Source organism: Garra rufa, chromosome 7 (genome assembly GCF_049309525.1).
Source record: "Garra rufa chromosome 7, GarRuf1.0, whole genome shotgun sequence".
Taxonomy (NCBI): domain Eukaryota; kingdom Metazoa; phylum Chordata; class Actinopteri; order Cypriniformes; family Cyprinidae; genus Garra; species Garra rufa.
The window spans coordinates 24,139,708-24,166,647 of record NC_133367.1 but is presented as its reverse complement, the minus strand read 5'-3'; the positions used below and the strand labels follow the sequence as shown (position 1 = coordinate 24,166,647).

Below are 26,940 nucleotides of genomic sequence, written 5' to 3'. Positions count from 1 at the left end.
TGTCCTGTGTTTTCACCACAGACCATGTGGTTATAAAAATGTAAACTGCATACTACATTATATAACTGTAACCGTTCAAATTAAATTGTACATTTATTCATCCACTTTGTAATTAAAAGAATCTGAAAGTACTTCATATATCACTTGCTTATAATTAAGAAGACGCTGTTATCCATGGGTTATTAATAATGCTCAAGTGATTACTGTCACAGTTCTGTCAGTTTATGTCATTGGTTTCTCCCGTTGTCTCCCCCTGTTGATCTGTGTATTTTGGTTTAGCCCTAGTTATTGTGATTCTTGCACATACACACACACACACACACACACACACACACACACGTTTGTTTTTGTGAATTGTGGGGACATTCCATAGACTTAATGGTTTTTATACTGTACAAACGATATTTGCTATCACCCTACACCTTCCCTACACCTAAACCTAGCCCTCACAGGAGACTGTGCATATCTTTACATTCTCAAAAAAACGTATTCTGTATGATTTATAAGCCTTTTGAAAAGTGGGGACATGGGCAATGTCCTCATAAGTCACCCTCTCCTTGTAATACCTATGTCATACCCATGTTATTACACAAATTTGTGTCCTGATATGTCACAAAAACAAACACACACACACACACACACACACACACACACACACACACACACGTTGGGTTTACATGTTTTATGGGGACATTCCATAGGCGTAATGGGTTTTATACTGTACAAACCGTAATTTCTATCGCCCTACACCTACCCTACACCTAAACCTAGCCCTCACAGGAGATTGTGCATACTTTTACTTCCTCAAAAAAACTTATTGTGCATGATTTATAAGCCTGTTTCCTCATGGGGACCTGAGAAATGTCCCCACAAGGTCAAAATCTACTGGTATTCCTATCCTTGTGGGGACATTTGGTCCCCACAACGTGATGAATACCAGGTACACACACACACACACACACACACACACACACACACACACACACACACACACACACACACACACACACACATGTTGGGTTTACATGTTTTATGGGGACATTCCATAGGCGTAATGGTTTTTATACTGTACAAACCGTACTTTCTATCACCCTACACCTACCCTACACCTAAACCTAGCCCTCACAGGAGATTGTGCACACTTTTACTTCATCAAAAAAACTCATTGTGCATGATTTATAAGCCTGTTTCCTCATGGGGACCTGAGAAATGTCCCCACAAGGTCAAAATCTACTGGTATTACTATCCTTGTGGGGACATTTGGTACACACACACACACACACACACACACACACACACACACACACACACACACACACACACACACACACACACACACACACACACACACACACTCATTTACATTGAAATATGGTGGTTTATAAATAGAGTTTGACTATTTACCTTATCCCCATTTTACTAAAACAGGCTGTCCAAGAGTTATGTTTAAAAATGTAATTTATGGTTGACTAGTTAGGTAGGAGTGGAGTTAATTCTGATTTTATTCTATGTTGCTCTTTCCTATGTGGCAACCTTTAAGCTATATCTATCAATTTAAACAGCAAAAGTAACAATAAGAGAATTCAACAGAAAAACGAAGCTCCAGTGAGCTACAAACACAGACCACTCTGCAGCAAGGCAAACAGGAAGCCAAAGCACGTGTCCCCACACATGTACGTCTCTATTTATAGAGTAATTGGTTGAGGATTTCAAAACAAGTAAGTATTTTATATTTCCTTTAGTCTAATTGCTATTTTAAATTTTGATTGACAACTATTCATTTAACTTAATATATTACTTGCCTGCTTAATATATTAGACCCTGCTTAAAATGTTTAGTTTTTGCAATAAACAAACCTAATGAAACAGGATTTGCAACCCATTTTAATTAGTTTGATTGCAATTTGATTGTGAGAAGTGAACAGTTATCTGTTATCTTTATTAGTTTGTAAAGTGGATGTCAGAGCTTGAGTTTTCAGTCATGCAGTTCTGAGATGTCCCAGATCATGTTCAGAGGTACGTCCTTCATTCTTTCTTGGTAGACGCGGTCAAAACATTCACTCTGAGCCACCCTTAAAGAGTTCTTCCAGTCGCCAACTGTTCCTGTAACACAGCAGGTTGAAAACATTGATATTATATTTTCACACTTCCACTGATAGACACTTTCTGCTGTCTGAACCACGGAAAAAATGTGTGAAACTTAGTAAGCAACAACTTAGTAAGCAGGAAAGGGCACAATGTTTGACAAGCTAAAGTTCATAGGTGGTAAAGATATGTACAAGCAGATATTAATTAGTTTGGCCAACCAGAAACACCTTTTGTTCCTCAGATAGTGTTTTCAGTCCTCTCCTTGATTTGTTATAACTTTTGGCAGTCTATAGTACTCCAAGTTTTTTTCCCAGTCAGATTGATTAGTACAGCCCAAAACATGACAATAATTGATTTTTCAGCAGCAATAATCAGAGCAAATATGCAAGTTTTGTTCAATACAGTAGCATTGTTTATGTTCAGTGCCATCTCTCACGGCATGAAAACGCTCTATTAACATAACGATGACACATTTATGTATTTATATATAGATGCTTTATTTGACACTGCTTGTCTTACCTTTCCGTAAAAAAAGTTTTTTTTAGACGGTCTGTGACATCTTCAGAAAGGGATTCATAGTTGGCCAAAGGATCTTTCTTCATGTGCTTGAATGTGGCTGTTTCTACCACTTTATCGATCGCTGCGTCTGACAGATTCTTTCCCACAAACTCACAGATTTTCACAACAGCGGATCTGAGGTCCTGATAAAAGATTTTTGCATTTCTTCAGTCCATCTTTTCCAAAGAGAATTAAAATAACTCAAAGAAATTTTGATGGAAAAAGAGTCTTAACCAAATCCACTCTCACCTTGGTCATTTATTCATAAGTAAGGATCAGGATGTTGTATTTGTCTTTATTTGCGATCCATCCCTTAACATGGTCAAACCAACAACCACCCATCACTACAAACCCAGACACAACATCAGTGTTTTTCAGTCTCTGTAGCAGCTTTGGTACTTTTTTGTACTTTTGTAAGTTAAACTGCACTTAGAAGTATGTACAAACAATGATCATGTTTTGGCTCTTACTGCATCCTGTGAAGAATTTGTCCAGCATCTCGTCAAAGCCCTCAGAAGAATCCAGGTTTTTCATGTTTTTGGAAAAATGGAAATATGACACCATGACATCTTTAGGGTTTCTCATAACATAGATGACCTGACAGTGAAGACAGATGTATTAAAACCTGTGCTTGACATCAAGCCATCGATTGATGAACACATACACACTTTTCATTTTCTTTGCAGCATTTTGGGCATCAGCAGCTGGAGTAAATGGGAACAGAAGAGTCTTGGAGATGGACGTGTGTTGTAATCTGTCCCTGTTAACCGATACTCTATCCAGGGCATCTGCTCAGCTGTGATTTGGTTGGCTTTGTCTGGGAAATCATCTGCGTATATTAATGTTATGATCCGTTGGGTCCATACCGTACCTGAGATACCAGAATTTTTGGTATATAACTTTTAAACATTTACCAGTATGTGGTAATGCAAAGTTCACACTGTTCCACTTGCTCAAACAGTGGCAAAGTCTGAAAATTTGCAGAATTTTAAAATAGACATGTCGTAAATACAGCCCAATAGCTCACTTACCAGATTTCAGGAAGGTAACAACAAAGACATCATCATCCTTCGTTTCAAAATCCACTAAACTGTCAATATATTCTGGAGTAAGATCATAATTTTCTACCAAAGATATGACGGTTCCTTTGTAGGTGAACAGTTTGTCACTAAGCATTTTGTATTCCTGCTGAGCCATGTTTGAGAGCCAAATCAACAACACTACTGAAGAGCGTAGATAACAGAGAAGACCTTGACATATCCAGGGCCAGATTTCACTGAGAAAAGGGCTGTTACACAACTGTTACAGCCAGTTATTGTGTTAGTTTTGCTTAGATAGCAGCCAACCTTTGGACTCCTTGCATAAACCTAACATCATTTCAAATAGTAAATGCAGTAGTAAAGTTCAGAAGGCCAATAATAAATGCAAAGACAAAAAAAATGGTATGTAAAATGGTGAAAAACAAACAAACAAAAAATTCTTGCCACACACGACATGTACATCCAGTCAAAACAATGTAGTTAACAGTGTAGGACTTGATCACACACAGATCTAGATGTTTAATTTACAATAACTCTCACGGTAATCATGAACCAGTTGCTCTTTTAAGTCGGTTCTTTTCAGTGAATCGCTTCCATTAGTTTCTCTTGAATTGGTTGGTGATTTTGTCTGAATAATTTGAACAGTTCACTCGCGGACTAAATCGTTTGGACCAGGATCTTTACATTTTTAACTGTGTGGTCGAGTGTGTGACACACATCTAGAGTCTTACATGGAGCCGTTGAAATGGGGATTGTCAGGTTTGTCGAGTGCGGTTGACTTCTCTCTCTTTTCGTGCCGCTTTTCCCATAAATGGGTCACCTGATCCTTCCTCTAGAGAGCCGATCAAGCAAAAAGGCCGGGATTATTAAACTTCTCTGACACTAAAGATCTGAATTCAGATTGTGAGTATGTAATAACAAACCCTACACTACTGAGAAGTAATTTTTAGAGTAGCCTTATTGGTTGAGAATTTCAAAACAAGTATTTTACTTGATTTAGTCTAATTGCTATTTTCATTTTTGATTGATAACAATTCATTTAACTTAATCTAGTACATGCCTGCTTATGAATATTGAAATGCTGACCTTTTTCTGTCATTGAAACGAGATAGACCCTGCATAAAATGTTCAGTTTTTGCAATAAAAAAACATGAAACAGTCTTAATGAAACAGGATCTGCAACCCATTTTGATTAGTTTGACTGCAATTTGATTGTAAGAAGTGAAAAGTCATAGTTAGTTATTTTCAGATTTAATTTTTAAGAAAAGTTTTACACAGAGAAAAGATTTTTCTTTGTTAATAAGGTGAATGAATAAATAAAAAACTGGCCATTGCTATTGATTACTATCTGTTTTGATATGGTTGTGAAGCCAACACATGCATCCACATATTTTATCGTCCTTTTATCATTGTGATTATCATTTATTAGTTTGTAAAACGGATGGCACAGCTTGAGTTTTCAGCCGTTCAATTCTGAGATGTCCCAGACCATGTTTAGGGGTACGCCCTTCATTTTTTCTTGGTAGATGCGGTCAAAACATTCACTCTGAGCCACGGTTAAAGAGTTCTTCCAGTCCCCAACTGTTCCTGTAACACAGCAGGTCGAAAACATGAAGATAACTTTTTCCTCACTGCCGCTGATATGTCAGACATTTAATAATGAACTTTTCAATAATGAACAATTTCAAATATCTTCTGTCACTCCTAGAACAGATGTTGCATTAATAATAAATATAGACTGTCCATAGTCCTACTGTAAATGAGACATGCAGAGAAAATAATAATAATACTTAGAAAATATGATCATGCTTAAATATCCAACTCTTATTTTTTTCTCTTTTGTCTGACCTTTGCGCATAAAAAGTCCTTTTGGATGGTCTGTGACATACGAAGGAAGAAACTCATAGTTGGCCAAGGGGTCTTTCTTCATGTGCTTGAACGTGGCTGCCTCCACCACCTTATCGATCGCAGTGTCTGACAGATTCTTTCCCACAAACTCACAGATTTTTACAACAGCGGATCTGAGGTCCTGATAAGAGATTTGTACATTGCACTGGTCAGTCTACATAGATTCATTTCTAAAGCGAAGTACAATAACTCCAAAGAAAGTTTAATGAAAAGGTCAAAGAGTCATAAGCCAAACCAGTCTCACCTTGATCATTTCTTCATAAGTAAGGACCAGGATGTTGTATTTGTCTTTATTTGTAATCCATCCTTTAACATGGTCAAACCAACAACCACCAGCCACTACAAACCAGATGCAACATTAGTGTTTGTTTACAAACTTTGTAGCAGGTTCAAAACCTTTTTAATGTCGTTTTTTTCAGAATCTGACATGCAAAAATGTAATAAATAAGCCATATATTGGTTTTGGCTCTTACTGAACCCTGTGAAGAATTTTTCCAGCATCTCATCAAAGTTCTCAAAAGAATCCAGGTTTTTCATGTTGTTGGAAAAATGGAAATATGACACCATGATGTCTTTGGGGTTTCTCATGACATAGATGACCTGACAGTGAAGACAGACACATTAAAACCAATGCATGACATCAAGCAATCGACTGATGAACACATACTTTTCCTTTCCTTTGCAGCATTTTGGGCATCAGCGGCTGAGTTAAATGAGAAGAGAAGAGTCTTGGAGATGGACGTGTTTGGTAATCTGTCCCTGTTACCCGATACTCTAGCCAGGGCATCTGCTCAGCTGTGATCTGGTTGGCTTGGTTCGGAAAATCTTCTGCATATATTAGCGTCATGATCCGTTGAGTCCACACCGTACCTGAGAGAGTGGCATAGAGTCCAGCATAAAATAATTAGCTTGATTCAATTTGTTATGCAGCCTTATTTTTGTGGCAATGCAAGTTCACACTGTTCTGCTAGCATAAACAGTGGCCAAGTCAATGTATGCTGAAAGTTTGACTACAGAGTTTTGAAACAGACCTCTCATAAATACAACACTTACCAGATTTTGGGAAGGTAACAACAAAGATATCATCATCCTTTGTTTCAAAATCCGCTATACCATCAATATATTCTAGAGTAAGATCATGATTATCTTCCAAAACAAAGACGGTTCCTTTGTATGCAAACATTTTGTCAGTGAGCATTTTGTATTCCTGCTGAGCCATGTTTAAGTTCTTACTCATCTGAATCAACAAGATTAAAGAGTGTAAATGGTGGAGAAGCCCTTGATAGCCCTGGATATATCTCAGTGAAATCAGCTATTACACAATAGCCAGTTACAGTTTTATTTAGAGCTTGCATACTGTAGGTCAGAGCCAACCTTTGGACTCATTGCGTCAACCTAACATTTTACATAGGAAATGCAGTAGTAAAGTTCAGAAGGCCAGTAGTATCACAAATATGAATGCAAAGACATGGTGTAATGCACAAATTCTAGTTCTAGAAATATTGTTCTAGATACACTGAGAGATTAAACATGAATAAAATGGTCATAACCAGGCTCAGAAGGAAAGGTTTTATGTGATGTATCTTTGTCATGTCTTTTCATACAGGATAATTAAAGCCTAAACTTAACCTAACACTGAAAAAAAGACTTTTAAAAGCCATGCAATAGTTAAATAAGCAATAAGGGCAGATCCTCAGCTTGAGGTGATCATACGTACAATTTTCCCGGAACACGTTTTTCTATGTTGCCTTCTAAGGGTATACTCACACTAGGAACGGTTGCCTTGAACCTAGCTCAAGTGCGATTGTCCCCCCTCCACACTCCCCTGAACGCCTGCACTCAAATTGCACTTTACGTTGATGCTATCAGAATTATTGTAAATGCAAGTTTACGCAATCGTGTTGCACGTATCAGAATTTCCGTGCTCCTGTGCGGTTAGCGCTCACACTACATGCGAACCGTGCCCAACTGAACCATGCTCTGGCCTACCTCTTCTACCCGAGGGCAGGACAGAGGGATTACACTACTCAAATATCTTTGTCCACTCAAGCCCAGAGCTCAGTCCTGTGTTGGTGGCAGCCTGTGAGCTCCCAGCCTGTCCTGTTTCAACCACAGAAGCCATTCTTAAACCCCCTGTCTGTCCTGTTATAACCATGAAGGACGCCCTTGAGGTCTCTGTTGGTTTTGACACAGCCTCTGAGGCTGTGTTTGAACTTACAGTCTGTCCTGTCCTGGTTACGGAGACTGTCTCTGAACTCTCTGGTTATGCTGTCCCGGCCAAAGAAGCCATCCCTGAGCTTTTCGCCTGCCCTGTCATGGCCAAGGAGGCAATCCCGGAACTCCTAAGGGAAACCATCTCTGAATTCACTGAATTGTCTGCCTATTATGTAACTACCATGGAGAGTAGTTCCCAAGCTTTATGCCTGTCCTGTTAGGGCCACAGAGGCCATTGTTAACCTCTATGTGCTCTTTATTATAGTTTTGCTGTGGAAGTCTTTAGCTCCATTGGCTCTGCTGTGGGGGTCTTTTGCTCCACTGTGGAGATCTCTGGTCCCGTCTGCTCTACTGTGGTAGTCTTCAGCTCCACCATCTCTACCCTGGTGGTCCTCAGTGCCCTGCCCAGGTGGTCATCTGCTCTGAAGCCATTCCTTTGTCAGGAGGGCTGTGTTACAATCCAAGTATGCGTTCTCTTGTCTTGTGCTTTTTCAGTCACTATTTGTGAAGTCCTGTCTGTTGTGCTGCAATTCTGAGCTTTTTCTTGATTTCTTTCTTCATGAAGTTCTGCCCACACATCTAGATTTAGTCTTACACGGAGCCTAGGTTTTAAACAGGGATTGTCCAGTTTGGTGAGCGCAACTTTTCTCTTTTCAAACCTCTTTTCCCACATACGGGTCACCTAATCCTTCCTCTGCAGAGCCGATCATGAAAAAGAACTGGGACTAGCAAACTTTTCTGACACTACATGAAGATCTGATTTTAGATTAGGATCTACAGTCTGATATAACAAATCCTGCACCTCTGAGAACAAAGTTTGTGCTTGTCATAGTTTGTAATTGGTTGAGAGTTTTAAGACAAGGAAGTTTTTTTTTTTTTTTTTTACTTTATTTAGCATAATTGCCATTTTCATTTTTGGGTGCACTATTAATTTAACTTAATCTATTAATTGGCTGCTCATGTATATTAAAATACTGAGCCTTTTCTTTCAGTAAAAAGAGACGGACGCTGCATAAAACTAAACAAAAAAAGAACAATGTCATAATGAAACAGGATTTGCAACCCATTTTTATTAATTTGACTTCAATTTGATTGTACGAGGTGAAAAGTCATAGTTCATTGTTATTTTCAGATTTAATTTAAATAAAAATATTTAGAAAGAGAAAATGTTTCTTTGTAAAAAGGGTGAATGAATGAATCACTCACTTACACGAAGTAAGCAGGCAAGAGTCAGAATTTATAAAATATATATATATTGTCACGGGTGAGAAATCACACAACAAGGTCGCTCGGTGAAATAGCCCCGGAGGGTGGATTTATTAAATACTTTTTTTTAAAAGTGAGGGAAGAAATAAGGTGAGTGCTGGCTTCGTGGCTGGTGCTCCTGTGAAGTCCTCGTGCTCGTGAAGGTGGGTGTCCAGGCGTGCTCAGTCGGTCACTCTCTGTCTTCTGTTTGACGAGAGAGAAAAGGTTAGTTTCAGCATGAGACAGTTGTCTGTCGAAATGAGAGCGGCGGCGGCTTTTCAAGCCGCTTGATGATGGGCTGCAGCTGTGACCGATCAGCCCGTGATGAGGACGTGCAGGTGCCGTGCGTCTGTTGCCAGGGCGACGCTGATGAGCCCAGAGAGACTCGTCACAATATATATATATATTTTTTAAATGTAGTCAAAGTTTAGAAGACCATTGATTTTGACTGCTTGTTTTGATATGGTCATGTAGTCAAAACGTTCATTCACATATTATGCCTTCCTTTTATTATTGTGATAGTGTTTTATCTTTATTAGTTTGTAAAATAGAAGTCACAGCTTGAGTTATCAGCCATGCAATTCTGAGATGTCCCAGACCATGTTCAGAGGTACATCCTTCATTTTTTCTTGGTAGACGCGGTCAAAACATTCACTCTGAGCCACGGTTAAAGAGTTCTTCCAGTCCCCAACTGTTCCTGTAACACAGCAGGTTGAAAAATATTAATGTAACCCACTGTATTTCCCACTGCCACTGATATGCCACACTTAGCACATTTATCATGAACTTTTAAAAAAGTCTTCTGTCACTTCTAGAACAGATGTTGCATTAAAAATGACTAGATTGTCTATAGACCTGAATAAGACATACACAGATAATAATAAATCTTAGAAAATATGGTAGTGTTTAAATGACCAACTCTTAATTTTTCACTTTTCTCTGACCTTTGCGCATAAAAAGTCCCTTTGGATGGTCTGTAATATTCGAAGGAAGGAATTCGTAGTTGGCCAAGGGGTCTTTCTTCATGTGCTTGAACGTGGCTTCCTCCACCACTTTATCGATCGCTGCTTCTGACAGATTCTTTCCCACAAACTCACAGATTTTCACAACAGCAGATCTGAGGTCCTGATAAAAGATTTGTACATTTCATCTGTCAGTCTATAGAGATTAATTTCTAAAATGAAGTACAGTAACTTCATAAAAAGTTTAATGTAAAGGTCAAAGAGTCGTAAGCCAAACCAGTCTCACCTTGATCATTTCTTCATAAGTAAGGATCAGGATGTTGTATTTGTCTTTATTTTGAATCCATCCTTTAACATGATCAAACCAACAACCACCAACCACTACAAACCCAAACACAACATAGGTGTTTTTCACACATTCTAGCAGGTACAAGACCTTTACTTTTTAGTACCAAACATGCAAAAAGGAATAAATAAAATAAGCTTTATTAATTTTAGCTCTTACTGCATCCTGTGAAGAATTTTTCCAGCATCTCATCAAAGTTCTCAGAAGAATCCAGGTTTTTCATGTTGTTGGAAAAATGGAAATATGACGCCATGACATCTTTAGGGTTTCTCATGACATAGATGACCTGACAGTGAAGACAGGATTAAAACATGTGCCTGACATCAATCCATCGATTGATGAACGCATACACACTTTTCCTTTTCTTTGCAGCATTTTGGGCATCAGCGGCTGAAGTAAATGGGAAGAGAAGAGTCTTGGAGATCGACGTGTGTTGTAATCTGTCCCTGTTAATCGATACTCTATCCAGGGCATCTGCTCCATTGTGACTTGGTTGGCTTGGTCAGGGAAATCTTCCATGTATATTAGCGTCATGATCCGTTGGGTCCATACTGTACCTGAGAGACCAGCATAGAGTCAAGCATAAAATAGTTATGTTGGGCTGGAATTAATTTTTGGTATATAACTGTAAACATTCATGTAAAAATGGTATTGTCATACATACAGCCCAACATCTCACTTACCAGATTTTGGGAAGGTGACAACAAAGACATCATCATCCTTTGTTTCAAAATCCTCTAAACTGTCAATATATTCTGGAGTGAGATCATAATCGTCCTCCAAAGTTAATACGGTTCCTTTGTAGGTGAACAGTTTGTCACTAAGCATTTTGTATTCCTGTTGAGCCATGTTTGAGATCTTACTGAGCCAAATCAACAATACTACTAAAGCAGAGTAGCGGAGAAGACTTGGTCAGATTTCACTGAGAAAAGAGCTATTACACAATTGTCTGTTACACTGTTGTTTATTTCTGCTTAGTTCAAGGCCAACCTTTGGACTCCCTGCATCAACCTAAATCTTTGTTATCTTTTCAAATGGTAAATGCAGTTGTAAAATTCAGAAGGCCAATAATATCATAAATATAAATGCAAAGACTGGTGTACTAGACAAATTTGATTTGTATTTGGTCCATGTTTATGTTTTCAATAATAGTCTAGATCAGTGGTTCTCAACCTTTTTGAAGAGCCCTTGCTGTCCAACACAGTATTCAAGTCTACCATATAGTGTATGCTATTTCTGCTGTACTTACGACAGCGCTGCTTCATAGTTAACACAAACTGGAAGTGTTGATGTTTGATTGTTTTGTGATTACAGAAGTTTTCCAGAACCACTGTTCTAGATATACTAAAAGAATAAAACATTGATAAAATGGTCATAAACAGGCTCAGAAGGAAAGGTTTCATTTGATTTACCTTTCTCATATTTCTTTATATGGGATAGTTTAACCCTAATTTAGATCTAATATTGTAAACAACACTGTTAAAAGTCACACAGTAGTTAAATAAGAGATGGAGGGCAGAAAGTTCACTTTGTCCCAGGTTAAAACCATCATAAAAACATTCTTTACATTTATAGAGATCAATGCACAAACTACATTACCTTCATAAAAAGCAAACAAACGAAAGCATGAGCAACTCATTCACATTGTCAGTTTTGCTGAGAATGAGTAACATTATCACCAATTAACAGTAGTCTACAGCGCATCTTTTAGGCTAAATAAATTAGCCTGCTTCTGATAACCCCTTGACAAACTGCCAGCAAAACCTGTACAAAACTATCAAAACCTTTCTTCTACACATAAAGATTTGATTAAAAGCTAAAACTTTCCTAAAGAAGAGCTCAATCTATAGACAAAACTCTGCTGACATGTATTATGTATATAATAACTACTAATTTTTCACTTTTGTCTGACCTTTGTGCAAAAAAAGTCCTGGACAGTCTGTGATGATCTGGGGAAGAAATAGTTGGCCAAGCTATATTCATGTGCTTGAATATAGCTGCCTCCACCACTTTATCGATTGCTGCGTCTGACAGATTCTTTCCCACAAACTCAGATTTTCAACAGATTTGAGGTTCTAATAAAAGATTTGTACATTTCATCAGCCAGTCATATATACCCAAAGAAAAGTAAAATAATGCCAAAGAAAGTTTGATGGAAATGTCTTAGCCTCAGTCTCACCTTGATCATTTCTTCATAAACAAGGATCAGGATGTTGTATTTGTCTTTATTTGTGACAGGTAACAACAAAGACATCATTGTCCTTTGTTTCAAAATTCACTAAACTGTCAACATATTCTGGAATAAGATCACAGTTGTCTTTAAGCATTTTGTATCTCTGCTGAGCCATATTTGAGATCTTTCTAGTGATGTAATCCTTGTTAATGAGGCTTCGAAGATTTTGTCGAGAATGTCAGGTACTTCCAATCGGAGCTTAGAGGCTTGAATAGTTTCAGTGAAGCGATGTTGGTGACGTTTGAAACATATATTGTTTTTAAACTTCTACTGCCTTCTGTCCAGTCCACATTAATCATTTTCACCCTCTTTTATCCAGTCTAAATTACACCATCATTTCCCTACACTGTAAAACATTTTCACCAGATTTAACTTAAAAACCTAATTTCAGCAGCTGCCTTAGATTTTTAGGTTAAATCAGCTTAAAACTGATTTAAATGATTTGAGTTGATTTAACTTAACATGTTAAGGCAGCTGCTAAAAATAAGTTTTTAAGTTGAAACTGGTGAAAACTTTTTACAGTGTATGTTCAACAAAAGCACTGCCCAGTTACAAAATGACAAAATATTATGAAACATCACTGAGCATAAAAACATTAAGATTTATTTACTATTTACATTTGTTTACTATTTACTATGCAAGTTCTGGGCCCCGGTTCCCTGGTTGAGAACCACTGTTCTAAATATACTAAAATAATACAACATCAATAAAATTATCATAAACAGGCTCAGGTTTCATGTAGTTAAATAAGCAATGAGGCAGAAAGTTTACTTTTAGGATTTTGTCCCAGGTTAACCCCATCATAAAAACACTTTTTTGCATAAAAGTACATTTATGTACTTATGACTTGAACTTAAAGGTGTTTGCTGACATCTACTGGTCACTTTAAGGAACTGAAGCATCGTAGAAATATCAAAAGGTCTACAACCACTTATATATATATATATATAAAAAAGAATTGTAAGTTAACCCTGCTGAAAAACGCACATGCTGGTTAGGTATGTTACCCAAAAATTATATTTCTATTCTATTTAAATGCTGTTCTTCAGAACTTTCTATTCATCAAAGAAACCTGAAAAAAAAAAAAAACTTTTTTTGAGCAACAAGTCAGATTATTATAATAATTTCTAAAGAATCATGATGAATGATCAGATGAAGGAACTGGAGTAATGATGCTAAAAATTTAGCTTTAAAATCACAGGAATAATTACCTTTAAAACATATTCAAATAGAAAACAGTTATTTTAAATAGTAAAAATATTTAAAAATGTACTGTTTTGCTGTACCCTGTATCAAATAAATGCAGGCTTGGTGAACAGAAGTTACTTTTTTAAAAACATAAAAATCTTACTGTGCAAAAACTTAAATGTTTCTCTTATTTCCTTTTATAGCCTTTAATTGACTAAGAAATCAGACACACTGCTGGACAATAACCAACAATAATGATTTGTTTAGCATATAGCTACTACAAACACGTGCCCCGCGTGATCTGCGCCCCGTAATACGCTTTAGTCAAATGTGTCATGATAGAAACATTAAATGACGGACAGCTATATCCAGTTCTTAGCCATTTTGAGAGAGAGATAAGTTGCATGTGTGAATTTATAAAATACAAATAACATAAAATGTTCCGAGACTGTTGTTCTAAGAACATGTTCTCTTACAATTGCGAGAAGCGCAATCGTGTATAAATAACATAAAAAAGGTTCGGAAAAAGTTGTTATAAGGACGTTTTTTTTCGTGCCATTACGATAACCTCAATCGTATACAAATAACATCAATAGAAAGTTCAGAGACAGTTGTTCTAAGAACGTTTTCTCTTACCATTACGAGAACATCATGTAGCCTGCAAATAACATAAAATGTTCAGAGAATGTTGCTCTTACAAGATTATAAATCAACCATTAATGTTATCGGAACATATATTAGAACTCTATAAACTTTATTTTAAGAATGTTCTGTTCTAACCTTCCTTTGAAAAAACGTTAATGACAGTTGTGGGAACATTTCCATTTTAGCTGCGTCAGACAATCTCCGTTTTAAACCCAGGCTCCATGTAAAACTAGATTACGGTGACCAGACGTTCCAGTTTTCTGGTGTCCCCGAAAATGTCCTCGTTTCACAGCACCTTCAAAACAACCCGCAAAAGTGCGGAAGACTAATATAGCCTGTTGGCAATCAAAGACCTGAAATTAGTGGCTGTATACCATATTCACTATTCCCTACATTAGTCCACTCATACAGTTCACTTGAAGGAGTGAATGAAAAAGAGTGAGTGAATTCGGACACCGAATTGCACCGGAAGCACTCCCGCTTTTTGCTTGCTGTTTAATAATAATTTAAAACCGGCAGTTCCAGTGGTAAGATTAAATGATTTATCTTGAACTCTGTCACGGAAATTACGTATAAACCCTAGTTAAACAATTAAATAATCAATTTACAACAAATTTGTACCTGTGTTTTTCGCTGTATTACGCAGTGGACCAGCGCGTTGTAAAATGAACGGATGGATTAAGCTGCGGGCGCCATTTCTGGCGAGACGCGGGAATTATAGGTAGGCCTATTCAATTGGCGTGTGACTCTCACAGCGCATTATGGGTTAGCCGTTACATTTACAGTTACATTTACATTACAGTTAAATTTGCAGAAAGAGCATACTTAGGGCTAAAACGCTAAATAATAAGCTTAAAGGAACCGTATGTAAGAAATTTATTTCAGTTAATCATAAAATGGCCCTGACATGTCACTAGACATTAAGAAATCATGTTCATTTCAAATACTTATATCACTGACAACAGTGGTCCGGCCAGGATATTGTCATTTAAAAGTGACAGTTGCAGCCCACAACTGATGTTATTGTTGTCATTTTGTGTTTTGGTCTGAGGCTCCACCCTCCAGCTATCTACCAATCACGAAGTCAGTAGAGTTTCATCATCCGGGTGGCCAGCTCTGCTCTAGTTACAGCTGCAGCTACGAACGTGTCGGATAAAACATGTACAACGTTATGAAACCTAAAAGACCTCGTTGTGAATCCGAAATACGTCGTGACAAAGTCCGAAATAAAACAAGGATTTGTATAGGAGATGCCTTTGAAAGATGGAGATGGCTGAAAACGGAGAAGAATTTGAAGACAGACGCCAACGTTGCTAATTTTCTCCTGGACAGGTAAGATTCATCTATGTTTGGCTAACTTTGCTTCCGTACACAGTGGATTTTCCACAGTCACCCGTGTTAAATGCGTTCATAAAAAGCTTTATATCGCACCACTAGCAGGGTATGAAAACAATCTATGTTCCGACTGAAATGTGGTATTACAGTACATCTTTACGAAATATTTGGCTAATCGCCATTAGAACATTTTTGCGATACATAATTACTTCGCAAAACATCTCTCGTGAAGCATAAACAATTAACAGAAGAAAAAAAAATTACTGTGTAGGACTCGTCACTTGCCATTAGAAGCTCCTTAGCAGCCTACGTTCCTGCTGGATCCTGCAGCTTAGCTGGCAACCTCAAGTCAGGGGGGATAGATACACCGTTCTACAGTATTTTGAAAGTGATTGCAGTACCAGTTTTGGCCACAATCCTACATACGGTTCCTTTAATTATTAGGACACAGGTCAGCATTTTTTGAATAGTTTGCACCATTTTAACCACCTTCTTGATTTATATTTTCAATTCACTTCAAACAGTCTTGCAAACCCTTTAAGTAAAAAAAAAAAAAAAATACAGTTAGTTTAGAGCTTTAACTTAGTTATTATTATTATTATTATGTGTTATTGTGGTTGTAGACCTGATATTTCCCCAAATAGTATATAGATGCTTCAGTTCCTCTAAATGATTAGTAGATGTCTGCAGACACTGTCAGGTTCAAGTCATAAGTTGCTCATGTAGTTTGTGCATCAATCTCTATATTGCTTCGCGCATATTCTCATCTACATTTGAAACTACAAAAAAGTGTTCTTCCCGATGGGGTTAACCTCAATACCCTAAAAGTAACTTTCTGCCTCATCACCTATTTAACTATGACTTCCTTCCTCAGATCATCACAGACTCTCCAAAAGGATTTTTTTTTTGCACAAAGGTCAGACAAAGGTTTATCATAATCATACAAGCATTATCATTATTCAACTTTATAGACAGTCTAATTATTAATGTAACATCTGTTCTAGAAGTGACAGAACACTTTTGAAATTCTTCATTATTTCATTAGTTCATTATGTATGTAATAAATATCTAATATCAGTGGCAGTGGGAAAATGTTATATTAATGTTTTCAACCTGCTGTGTTACAGGAACAGTTGGGGACTGGAAGAACTCTTTATCGGTGGCTCAGAATGAATGTTTTGACCGTGTCTACCAAGAAAGAATGAAGGACGTATACCTCTGAACATGGTCTGGGACATCTCAGAATTGCATGAGCTGTGACAACCATTTTACATCAAATCACATACTTCATGACCATGATCCTTTCTTTATTTGTAACTGACACACTTCTGTTGAGTTAGCATATTTACTTAAAAATGGTTTAGTGTCTTCGAAAAAGTCGGTTAGGTAGGCTAACTCTATAGCAGAGGTTAGCACTGAGATACACACAGAAACTTGTTATTAACTTATTATAAACAGCTTTCACACTGAATTCATTATTTATGCTTCATTATATTTCTTAGCGTATGTTTTTTGAAGTCAGCTTCATTGTTTGTAGAGAAAGACACAAAACCAAGCATGTAAATGTTTAAACATGTTCAGCTTATTTTCACTTGTGGACTATATGTACATGTCTTTTATTTGAAATATCTTATTCTATTAATGCTTTATAGTTTAATCTACATTCAAAACTGCAAAACAATAAAAAAAACGCTCTGCTCTCATTTCTTATTGAACTACTGTGTGACTTTGTTCTTTTCGATGTTAGGTTTAACATTAAGGTTTAAACTTAATGCTGAAAGTTTTCATTTACAAATTACATCACAAGGATGTTCTGAGAATATTGTTCCAAGAACGTTTTCTCTTACTATTATGAGAACCTCAATTAGCATCAAAAAACGTTCTGAGAATGTTGTTATTAGACCTTTTTCTCTTAACATGACAAAAACCTCAATCATGTACAATAACATAAAAAAGGTTCAGAGAATGTTGTTATAAGAACGTTTTTCACACCGTTACGAGAACCTCACTGCTCATCGAGATTGAAGGGATCCTAAATTCTAAACCCCTCGGTTAACTATCTGCTAATGCTTCTGATTTGGATCCGATTACCCCAAATTCATTCTTTATGAGGCGGCCTGATTCTTCCCTTCCTCAAGTGATGTACCCTCTAAGTGAACTATTGAGTCGACGATGTTGGCCTAATTATAGCAGATAACTCTGGAGGCGGTTTATTAAGTTTTACTTACATGGACCTGGACTTGCAGCAAGTAGCTGCCAGAGTCACCCAAAATCAAGGTGGGAACTACTGTTATGATTGTAACAATCTATCATTTTCATAGGGCCCTATGGTCAGGTGTCAAGTATTCCCTGGGGTAGACAACAGAATCAGGACTGTTGAAGTGAAAGTTGGAATGGGTGAAAGAAAGGTAACTTGATGCTTTCTTCATCTTTAGTGTTGTGTGCATACAGTGCCTTGCAAAATTATTCATACCCCAAAATTTTCACATTTTGTTATGTTGCTGTCTAAGAGATGGGTCATTTTTGTGCTTCTGTGTGCTTCTGTGTGCTTCTGTGCGCTCAACGGAGATAAACAATATGAAAGGAGTGTGAGCATAGAGGGAGGGGGCTTCAAAGAGGATGACTGGTGCAACTCAGCACCACTATTCTCCCGAGAACATCTGGTCTCCCCCGGCCTTCAGATAGACAAGTTTATACTAGCTTAGAACAAACCGTTTATTATGACTTTCTATGGGCGCGAGGGCATGGTGACCAACTTTTGAGATGACAAGTAACAAACTATAATTTCTTGAAATTGGAATGATGTGCACCCACATGGGGAGATGGTCGAGCCTGATCGACTTGACTCTCTCTCTCACTTGGAGGTTGTCTTAACTGCACCTAAATTTAAAGTATAAAAGATGGGACTTCTTGCTGGCATAGTGGAAGCTCAGCCGTGGGACAAGCGCGCATCGCCCGGCATTTCTCGGACATACGTGTTGGTCTTCTACTGTGACTGCAACGGACTCCCCAGTCTTTGAGAGGGAAGATGATGGCACGTCTCTGAGTTGTAAATATGGTCTTTATTCTTCAATTTTGCTTGTAGTTCAGCATATAACTATGCAGCTTTGTCTATCCTTTTATGCTTTGACTTGTTGATTATTATTGATATCATTATTGACTATTCTTATCATAATTTGATCAGCTGTATTTTACATCAATAAACAGTTGAACTGCTTGATTAGTATGGTGAACGGACCTTTTATTGGCACCTCCCCTTGTCGATACACACCGCACTGTGTCTCACCTTGAATTATGAAACAGAAACCATACTAAAACATGCTGCCTTATATTAAACTACTTTAAATTACCTTTTTTCCCCCACATCAATCTACACTCCCTACTCCATAATGGCAAAGCAAAAAATAGGTTTTTAACATTTGTGCAAATTTATTAAAAATAAAAAACTGAAAATATCCCATTGCATAAGTATTCATACCCTTTTCTGGGACACTCGAAATTTAGCTCAGGAGCATTCATATTGCTTCTAGATGTTACTACACTTCGAGTGGACTTAAACTGTTGCAAATTCATTTGAATGAGTATGATTTAGAAAGGCACACACCTCTCAGAAAAGGTCTAACAGCTTAAATTGCATTTCAGAGCAAAAAGTCCTGAGGTCAAGATAACTGCCTGTAGAGCTCAGTGACAGACTTGCGTTAAGGCAATGATCTAGGGAAGAGTTCAGAAAAAAAATCTGATGCATTGAAGGTTCACAGAAGCATGTAGCCTCCATTATCCATAATGGAAGACGACTGGAACAACTAGGACTCTAGAAAATGTCTGCCAGCCCCCATCCAAGCTGACAAAGCTTGCGAGGTGAAAAGGTGAGGCAAAGAATGGCAGATAATTGCCAAATGCAGATGTGCAAAGCTTGTCACATCATACCCAAAAATACTTGAGGCTGTAAAGGTGCTTCAACTATGTACTGAGTTAAGGGTATGAAATTGAATACTTCTGCAATGTACTTATTTCAGTGTTTTATTTTTAATCAATTTGTAAAATTTGCAAATCAGGTTTTTGATTTGTCATTATTATGGTGTATGGAGTGTAAATTGATGTGGGGAAAAACTAATTTAAAGCAGTTTAACATAATGCTGCAACAAAACAAAATGTGAAAAAAATGAATGGGCATGAATACTTTTGCAAGGCACTGTATAATATATGAACCAAAGAAGAAAATATATGTACTTCAGCTCATGTTAACTGTTATCTTTCGGAACTTATATTTTGTTCGATTGATATTCATTGTTTAAAGATACTTGTGATTAATTTGTGTTCATATATTGTTTGCTACCTTTCATTGTAAGAATTTACTGAGTTTATTGTATTGTTTTATTCAAATTTTGTTATTATGCTTGTTTCAGACCACACATACATGCACTCACAGAAATACCAGTGTACTCAACAATCATTGAACATTGATGGGACTGCTGTAGAGAGAATAAAAAGCATCTAAGAACTTTAAGCTGCATCTTCATGTCTCTGATCGGACGTCTGTGGTGAACTGGTCCCCCACTGGCAACCCCAACTGGTTTTAGCTAAATCAATTTTCTTGTTTTGTGATTCCAGACGTTTCCAGAACCACTGTTCTATATATAATAAAAAACATCAATGAAATGGTTATAAACAGGCTTAGAAGTATAAGGTTCTCATAATGTTATTACAATTGTAGATTGGGATGTTCCTGTAACGTTGACATAACAGAGAAAAAAATTGAAATTGTCATAGCAGGTATAAAAGATTCAAACCATGTAATAAAAATACGTACTATTTTTGCAGCACTGTTTTTACGTACCTTACTGCACGTTTCGCGGCAGTTTCAAAAAAATTTCCACTGAGAGGCGCTAAAACACAGGTTCAATTAGTAAACCTTGGCACGAACCTTGCAGAAAAACACTGGTAACAAGTGGAGGTAAACGGGTAAAATTTATGGAATAAGAGAAAAAACTATTTTTGTGCCTTTTGATGGCAAAATCGGAATGCAAATAATTTCTATAGAATAGTCAAAGATGCCATTCAAGGCGAAACACAGACGTTTAAATGGACATAGTATGGATGAAAATGATAATATTCACATGCTGTTCATAGAGGATGTATTGTATTAGCCCTATAGTTACAGCATTAACTATAATTTAAACCTATTTCTATTAACATTTTTCTCGCAAATGCAAGGTTTATATCTACTAATTGTACTGATTTTAGAACATGATTTAACAAAACTAGTGTGTTTGTTAATTCTGGGGCAATAAAACCAGAAGTGTGGGATATAAACTCTGAACCGAGAGTTGTTGTTTTTTTCCTTATTAGAGTTGTGAGATAATCTCGGAATCGTGAAGTCAGAATTTCGAAATATAAAATCAAATTTACCTTTTTTATTCTTTTATTCCATGGACTGCCACTTGAAGCGTCCACAAATAAACTTTATCCCTGTTTTAGATCTGTAATACTATCCGACTAACAGTGCTTATGGCTGGGTGACAAGGGGCAGTCGTGGCTTAACGGTTAGAGAGTCAAATCTCAGGTCCGGCAGGTGAGACTGAGGTGAGACCTTTGAGCAAGGCACCAAACCCCCAACTGCTCCCCGGGCGCCACAATATGGCAGCCCACTGCTCCGGGTGTGTGTGCACTTGGATGGGTTAAATGCAGAGCACAAATTCCTTTTCCCTTTCCCTTCAGGAGCAGCCGTGGCCTAATGGTTAGAGAGTCGGACTTGCAGGTTCGAGTCTCAGGTCCGGCAGGGATTGTAGGTCGGGGGAGTGAATGTACAGCACTCTCTCCACTCTCAATACCACGACTGAGGTGAGACCCTTGAGCAAGGCACCGAACCCCCAACTGCTCCAGGTGTGTGTTCACAGTGTGTGTGTGTGTGTGTGTGTGTGTGTGTGTGTGTGTGTGTGTGTGTGTGTGTTCACTACTGTGTGTGTGCACTTGGATGGGTTAAATGCAGAGCACAAATTCCTAGAATGGGTCATCCTTGGCCTCACATCACCTCATTTCCTTTCCTTTCCTTTCCTTTCCTTTCCTTTCCTTTCCTTTCTTTTTCTAAAATGAAGTACAGTAACTTCATAAAATGTTTGATGTAAAGGTCAAAGAGTCATAAGCCAAACCAGTCTCACCTTGATCATTTCTTCATAAGTAAGGATCAGGATGTTGTATTTGTTTTTATTTTGATCCATCCTTTAACATGGTCAAACCAACAGCCACCAACCACTACAAACCCAAACACAACATAGGTGTTTTTCACACATTCTAGCAGGTTCAAGACCTTTACTTTTTTAGTATCATGCAAAAATGAATAAATAAAATAAGCTATATTGATTTTGGCTCTTACTGCATCCTGTGAAGAATTTTTCCAGCATCTCATCAAAGTTCTCAGAAGAATCCAGGTTTTTCATTTTGTTGGAAAAATGGAAATATGACACCACGACATATTTAGGGTTTCTCATGACATAGATGACCTGACAGTGAAGACAGGATTAAAACATGTGCCTGACATCAATCCATCGATTGATGAACGCATACACACTTTTCCTTTTCTTTGCAGCATTTTGGGCATCAGCGGCTGAAGTAAATGGGAAGAGAAGAGTCTTGGAGATGGACGTGTGTTGTAATCTGTCCCTGTTAATCGATACTTTATCCAGGGTATCTGCTCCATTGTGACTTGGTTGGCTTGGTCCAGGAAATCTTCCATGTATATTAGCGTCATGATCCGTTGGGTCCATACTGTACCTGAGAGACCAGCACAGAGTCAAGCATAAAATACTTATGTTGAGCTGGAATATGGTACATATATTGGTATATAACTGTAAACATTCATGTAAAAAAATGGTATTGTCATAAATACAGCCCAACATCTCACTTACCAGATTTTGGGAAGGTAACAACAAAGACATCATCATTCTTTGTTTCAAAATCCACTAAACTATTAATATATTCTGGAGTGAGATCATAATCGTCTTCCAAAGTTAATACGGTTCCTTTGTATGTGAACAGTTTGTCACTAAGTACTTCGTATTCCTGCTGAGCCATTTTTGAGATCTTACTGAGCCAAATCTGTAGTGTCGTGCTGAATGATTACATAGAGGCCTATCCAAAATAAATGACCTTTTATTCTCCAAAGGACGAGTACAACCAAACAGCTTTTCATTTATCCCGAAGAGTGCATTCCAACAACAATAAAACCTATAAATGATAATATAGTCCCTCCTTGTGGATACTTTATGAACTGCACCCCAACCTTAAAGTATTATAGCCAAGATACCCCCCCCCCCCCGCCATTTTGATTCAAACAATACTGTGAAATATTCTGACACCCCAAAATAAGTAACTCTTTAGACAGAAGCATTAGAAAAGCATTAGTGAAATAAGAGAAAAATATTTTCCTTTTTTTTTATAGAAAAATGCACATTTTTCCAGGATAATTCTAATAACGTGTTTATAGCTATGTTTCTGCTATTTAACAAAGTCCTGGAGACGACTAGGGGGGCGTCTCTCCCTTGCAGAATGCCGCAATTGCGAAGCACCTGTTGTATCCAATATGTCAGGCAACTGAAGCTCCTCCCCAGCTTCCTTTTCATTCGTGACTGGGCTTAAAACCTCTACGAGGGCGGTCTCCATTTCTGTAGAACCAGGAATTTCAGGCAGTGGGGACCCTTTGTCCGAAGGTACTGTTAACCGAGTGAAATCCATTTAGAATGTGCATCTACAATTACCAAAAACATCTTCCCCAAGAAAAGGCCCGCATAATCCACATGAATACGGGACCAAGGAGTCTCAGGCCACTCCCAGGGGTGCAGTGGTGCTACAGGTGGCCTTTTACCGTGCTCCATACACTCCTCACACAATTGAGACTCCTTTATCCATTCACGGCCACCAAAAATAGGATCGAGTCAATCCTTTCATTTTTGCCATTCCTGTGTGTGACTGGAGTAACAGCTTTAAAAGCATTGCACGCCCTTTAAAGGGCACCACAACTCTGGCTCCACAGAGCAGACATCCATCCCGCACACTCAATTCCAACTTCCGTTTGTGGTATGGGGTGAACTGTGGATCCACCTGAGCTGGCCAACCCTTCAGCACATAATTATGAACTTGTGACAGTACCACATCCTTATTTGTCCAATTTTTGATTTGAGTGGCACTAATTGGTTCGAATTCCAGCATGTCCAACATCAAAACTTGATCTGGATTCCCTTGATCTTGTTCCACTTCCGGAAGAGGAAGTCTGCTTAGGGCGTCCGCATTTACATGGTTGTGTTTGGAATTATACACCATTGTGTATTCATATGCACTCATCAGCAGAGCCCATCTTTGAACTCTAGGAGACCCCATCTGTGGAATGGGTTTCTTTTCCCCGAAAAAGAATATCAGGGGTTTATGGTCAGTGCAAATAGTAAACTTGCGACCATATAAATACTTGTGGAATTTTTGAACCCCGAAAATGATGGCTAATACATTATTCTAATACAGAATAATACATCAAGATGGCGGCGCGTGCACACGCAGCGGCTTCTCTCTCTCCCGACCAAACAGTGTTTTCATGTTTTTCGTCCTGTAAGTCGCAGTGTTTTTGTACGTCTTCGTCGCGTTTATCTGCCCTTAAGCGCATTTATAGCCGAACATTTCTCGACATCGGCAGAAACAAAGTTTTTAAGTTGAACTCTGTGGACGCTGAAGAGCTGAATGATCTGGGTCTGCTCCGGAGGCCTACTCAATGCCCCACTCCTGCACCTCGCCCACAATGGAGGTGCCTCAAGCGGGTGAGAGGAAGCAGAAGAGGGGTAAGCGTGGAGGTATCCGAGCTAGGCTAGCGGCTAGCCCACACAAACCCGCTATCCCTTCCATCGTTCTGGCCAATGTACGCTCATTAGACAACAAACTGGACTACATCCGACTACTACGTTCATCTCAAAGGAATGTAAAAGACTGTTGTGTTTTTGTGTTCACGGAAACATGGCTCAGCGACAGTGTCCCGGACGGCGCCATTGAGCTCGACCAGCTGACATGCTATCGTGCCGACAGAGTTGTCGTCACGGGGGGTAAGACAGCTCACCCTGATGCTTATCTCATCGTGGCTGGGGATTTCAATCATGCAGACATAAAGATTGTGTTTCCAAAAATACAGCAACACATTGACTTTCCAACACGGGGAAATAACACACTGGACCTTGTTTTTACCACCCAGAGAGGAGCTTACAAAGCTTTCCCCCTCCCCCACCTCAGCGCCTCTGATCACATCACTGTTATGCTAATGCCCTCTTACAGACCGCTTGTTAAAGTCACCAAACCGGTTCGTAAGCAGATACAAGTGTGGCCAGAGGGGTCTTCAGAGGTTTTACAGGACTGCTTTAACACCACAGACTGGAATATATTTAAGCAGGCTGCCACTTACAACAACACCACTGACCTCCAGGAGTACACAGAGACTGTTACAGCCTACATTAACAAATGCACTGAGGATGTAACAGTCACCAAAACCATCGCTGTCCGTGCCAACCAAAAGCCATGGATGACAGGGGAGGTCTACAGGCTGCTGAAAGCTCAGAACGCTGCCTTCAGAGCTGGAGACGAGGCGAGCCTGAAGACAGCTAGGGCCAAACTTTCCCGTGGCATCAGAGAGGCTAAGAGACAGTACTCCAGAGGAATATCTTGTCGCTTCAATGACAGCAGAGACACACGGAGCCTGTGGCGGGGCATACAGACCATCACAGATTACAAGCCCCCTCCACAGACCTGTGACAGCACCATCTCCCCGCTGAACGATCTGAACACCTTCTTGACTCGCTTTGAAGTGCAAAACAGCACCACAGCACAGAAGACCCCACCCCCTCCTGGTGACCAGGTGATGACTTTGTCCCCAGACAGTGTGAGGAGATCCCTCAACAGGATCAACACTCGCAAAGCTCCGGGTCCTGACAACATTCCTGGTCGTGTACTGAGAGACTGTGCAGTGGAACTCACTGATGTCCTCACAGACATCTTTAACATCTCACTCTCCCAGGCTGTCGTCCCCACCTGTTTCAAAGCAACCACGATCATTCCGGTGCCAAAAAAGTCATCTCCTTCCTGCTTTAATGACTACCGTCCAGTTGCACTTACCCCCATCCTCATGAAGTGCTTTGAACGGCTAGTTATGCAGCACATTAAATCTGTCCTTCCCCCCTCACTGGACCCCTTCCAGTTTGCATATCGGCCCAACCACTTGACCGATGATGCCATCTCCACTGCACTCCACTCAGCACTCACACATCTGGACAAAAAAAGACTCATATGTCCAAATGTTGTTCATAGACTTCAGTTCAGCATTTAACACTATAATCCCACAACAGCTCACACAAAAACTGATCCAGCTGGGGCTCAACACCTCACTGTGTAACTGGCTGTTGGATTTCCTCACAGGAAGACCACAAGCAGTACAGGTCGGCAGTAACACATCCAGCACTATCATTCTAAACACGGGGGCACCTCAGGGATGTGTGCTGAGCCCCCTCCTCTTCACTCTGCTGACCCACAACTGCACTCCGTCACACAGCTCCAACCTCTTCATCAAGTTTGCGGATGACACGACTGTGGTGGGTCTCATTATCAACAGGGATGAGACAAACTACAGAAGCGAGGTGAGCCGCCTGGCCACGTGGTGCGGAGACAACAATCTCTCTCTGAATGTGGAGAAGACGAAGGAGATTGTTGTTAACTTCAGGAGAGTGCACACTCAGCATGCTCCTCTGACCATCAACGGTGCGTCTGTGGAGAGAGTGAGCAGCACCAAGTTCCTGGGTGTGCACATCACTGAGGATCTCTCCTGGACAAACAACACCACTGCACTGGCCAAGAAAGCACATCAGCGTCTCTACTTCCTCCACAAACTAAGAAGAGCAAGAGCACCAGCCCCCATCATGTACACATTCTACCGAGGAACCATCGAGAGCATCCTGTCTAGCTGCATCACTGTGTGGTTTGGAGCCTGCAATGCGTCCTGTCAAAAAACTCTCCAACGCATAGTCAGAGCAGCTGAGAGGATCATTAGTGTCCCTCTCCCCTCCCTCCAAGACATCTACAGCACACGTCTCACCAAAAAAGCCCTCTGCATAGCAGCCGATCCCACCCACCCAATGCAAAGTTTCTTCAGCCTGCTGCC

General features: G+C 39.1%; 3 protein-coding genes and 1 pseudogene across 3 annotated transcripts; all 4 read right to left on the bottom strand.

Annotated features, from left to right (window-relative positions):
- Positions 1–1,705: 1,705 nt before the first annotated feature.
- On the bottom strand, positions 1,706–4,773 carry LOC141338576 (amine sulfotransferase-like). Its single transcript, XM_073844166.1, is given in 7 exon segments — positions 1,706–2,102; positions 2,607–2,619; positions 2,621–2,788; positions 2,895–2,989; positions 3,116–3,242; positions 3,314–3,516; positions 3,677–4,773. Coding segments are annotated over 5 exon segments (519 nt in total). The 5' UTR covers positions 3,231–3,242; positions 3,314–3,516; positions 3,677–4,773; the 3' UTR covers positions 1,706–1,974.
- Positions 4,774–4,920: 147 nt separating this feature from the next.
- On the bottom strand, positions 4,921–6,890 carry LOC141338574 (amine sulfotransferase-like). Its single transcript, XM_073844164.1, has 6 exons — positions 6,647–6,890; positions 6,261–6,463; positions 6,067–6,193; positions 5,838–5,932; positions 5,534–5,714; positions 4,921–5,272 (listed from the first exon to the last, which is right to left on the bottom strand). Exons 1-6 carry the CDS (start codon positions 6,828–6,830, stop codon positions 5,145–5,147), a joined length of 918 nt encoding a protein of 305 aa, XP_073700265.1. The 5' UTR covers positions 6,831–6,890; the 3' UTR covers positions 4,921–5,144.
- Positions 6,891–9,101: 2,211 nt separating this feature from the next.
- Positions 9,102–11,305, bottom strand: LOC141338997 (amine sulfotransferase-like). The gene is made up of 6 exons (XM_073844613.1): positions 11,044–11,305; positions 10,715–10,917; positions 10,520–10,646; positions 10,301–10,395; positions 9,997–10,177; positions 9,102–9,749 (listed from the first exon to the last, which is right to left on the bottom strand). Exons 1-6 carry the CDS (start codon positions 11,207–11,209, stop codon positions 9,622–9,624), a joined length of 900 nt encoding a protein of 299 aa, XP_073700714.1. The 5' UTR covers positions 11,210–11,305; the 3' UTR covers positions 9,102–9,621.
- Positions 11,306–11,961: 656 nt separating this feature from the next.
- Positions 11,962–22,832, bottom strand: LOC141338053 (amine sulfotransferase-like; annotated as a pseudogene).
- Between the last annotated feature and the right edge of the window lie 4,108 nt (positions 22,833–26,940).

Coding starts and splice junctions, on each gene's coding strand:
- LOC141338574 (XM_073844164.1), bottom strand. CDS start 6,830: ATGAGTAAGAACTTAAACATGGCTCAGCAGGAATACAAAATGCTCACT. Junction 6,464..6,646: donor TGTTACCTTCCCAAAATCTG/GTAAGTGTTGTA, acceptor CCACTCTCTCAG/GTACGGTGTGGACTCAACGG. Junction 6,194..6,260: donor TGCTGCAAAGGAAAGGAAAA/GTATGTGTTCAT, acceptor CTTCACTGTCAG/GTCATCTATGTCATGAGAAA.
- LOC141338997 (XM_073844613.1), bottom strand. CDS start 11,209: ATGGCTCAACAGGAATACAAAATGCTTAGTGACAAACTGTTCACCTAC. Junction 10,918..11,043: donor TGTCACCTTCCCAAAATCTG/GTAAGTGAGATG, acceptor CTGGTCTCTCAG/GTACAGTATGGACCCAACGG. Junction 10,647..10,714: donor TGCTGCAAAGAAAAGGAAAA/GTGTGTATGCGT, acceptor CTTCACTGTCAG/GTCATCTATGTCATGAGAAA.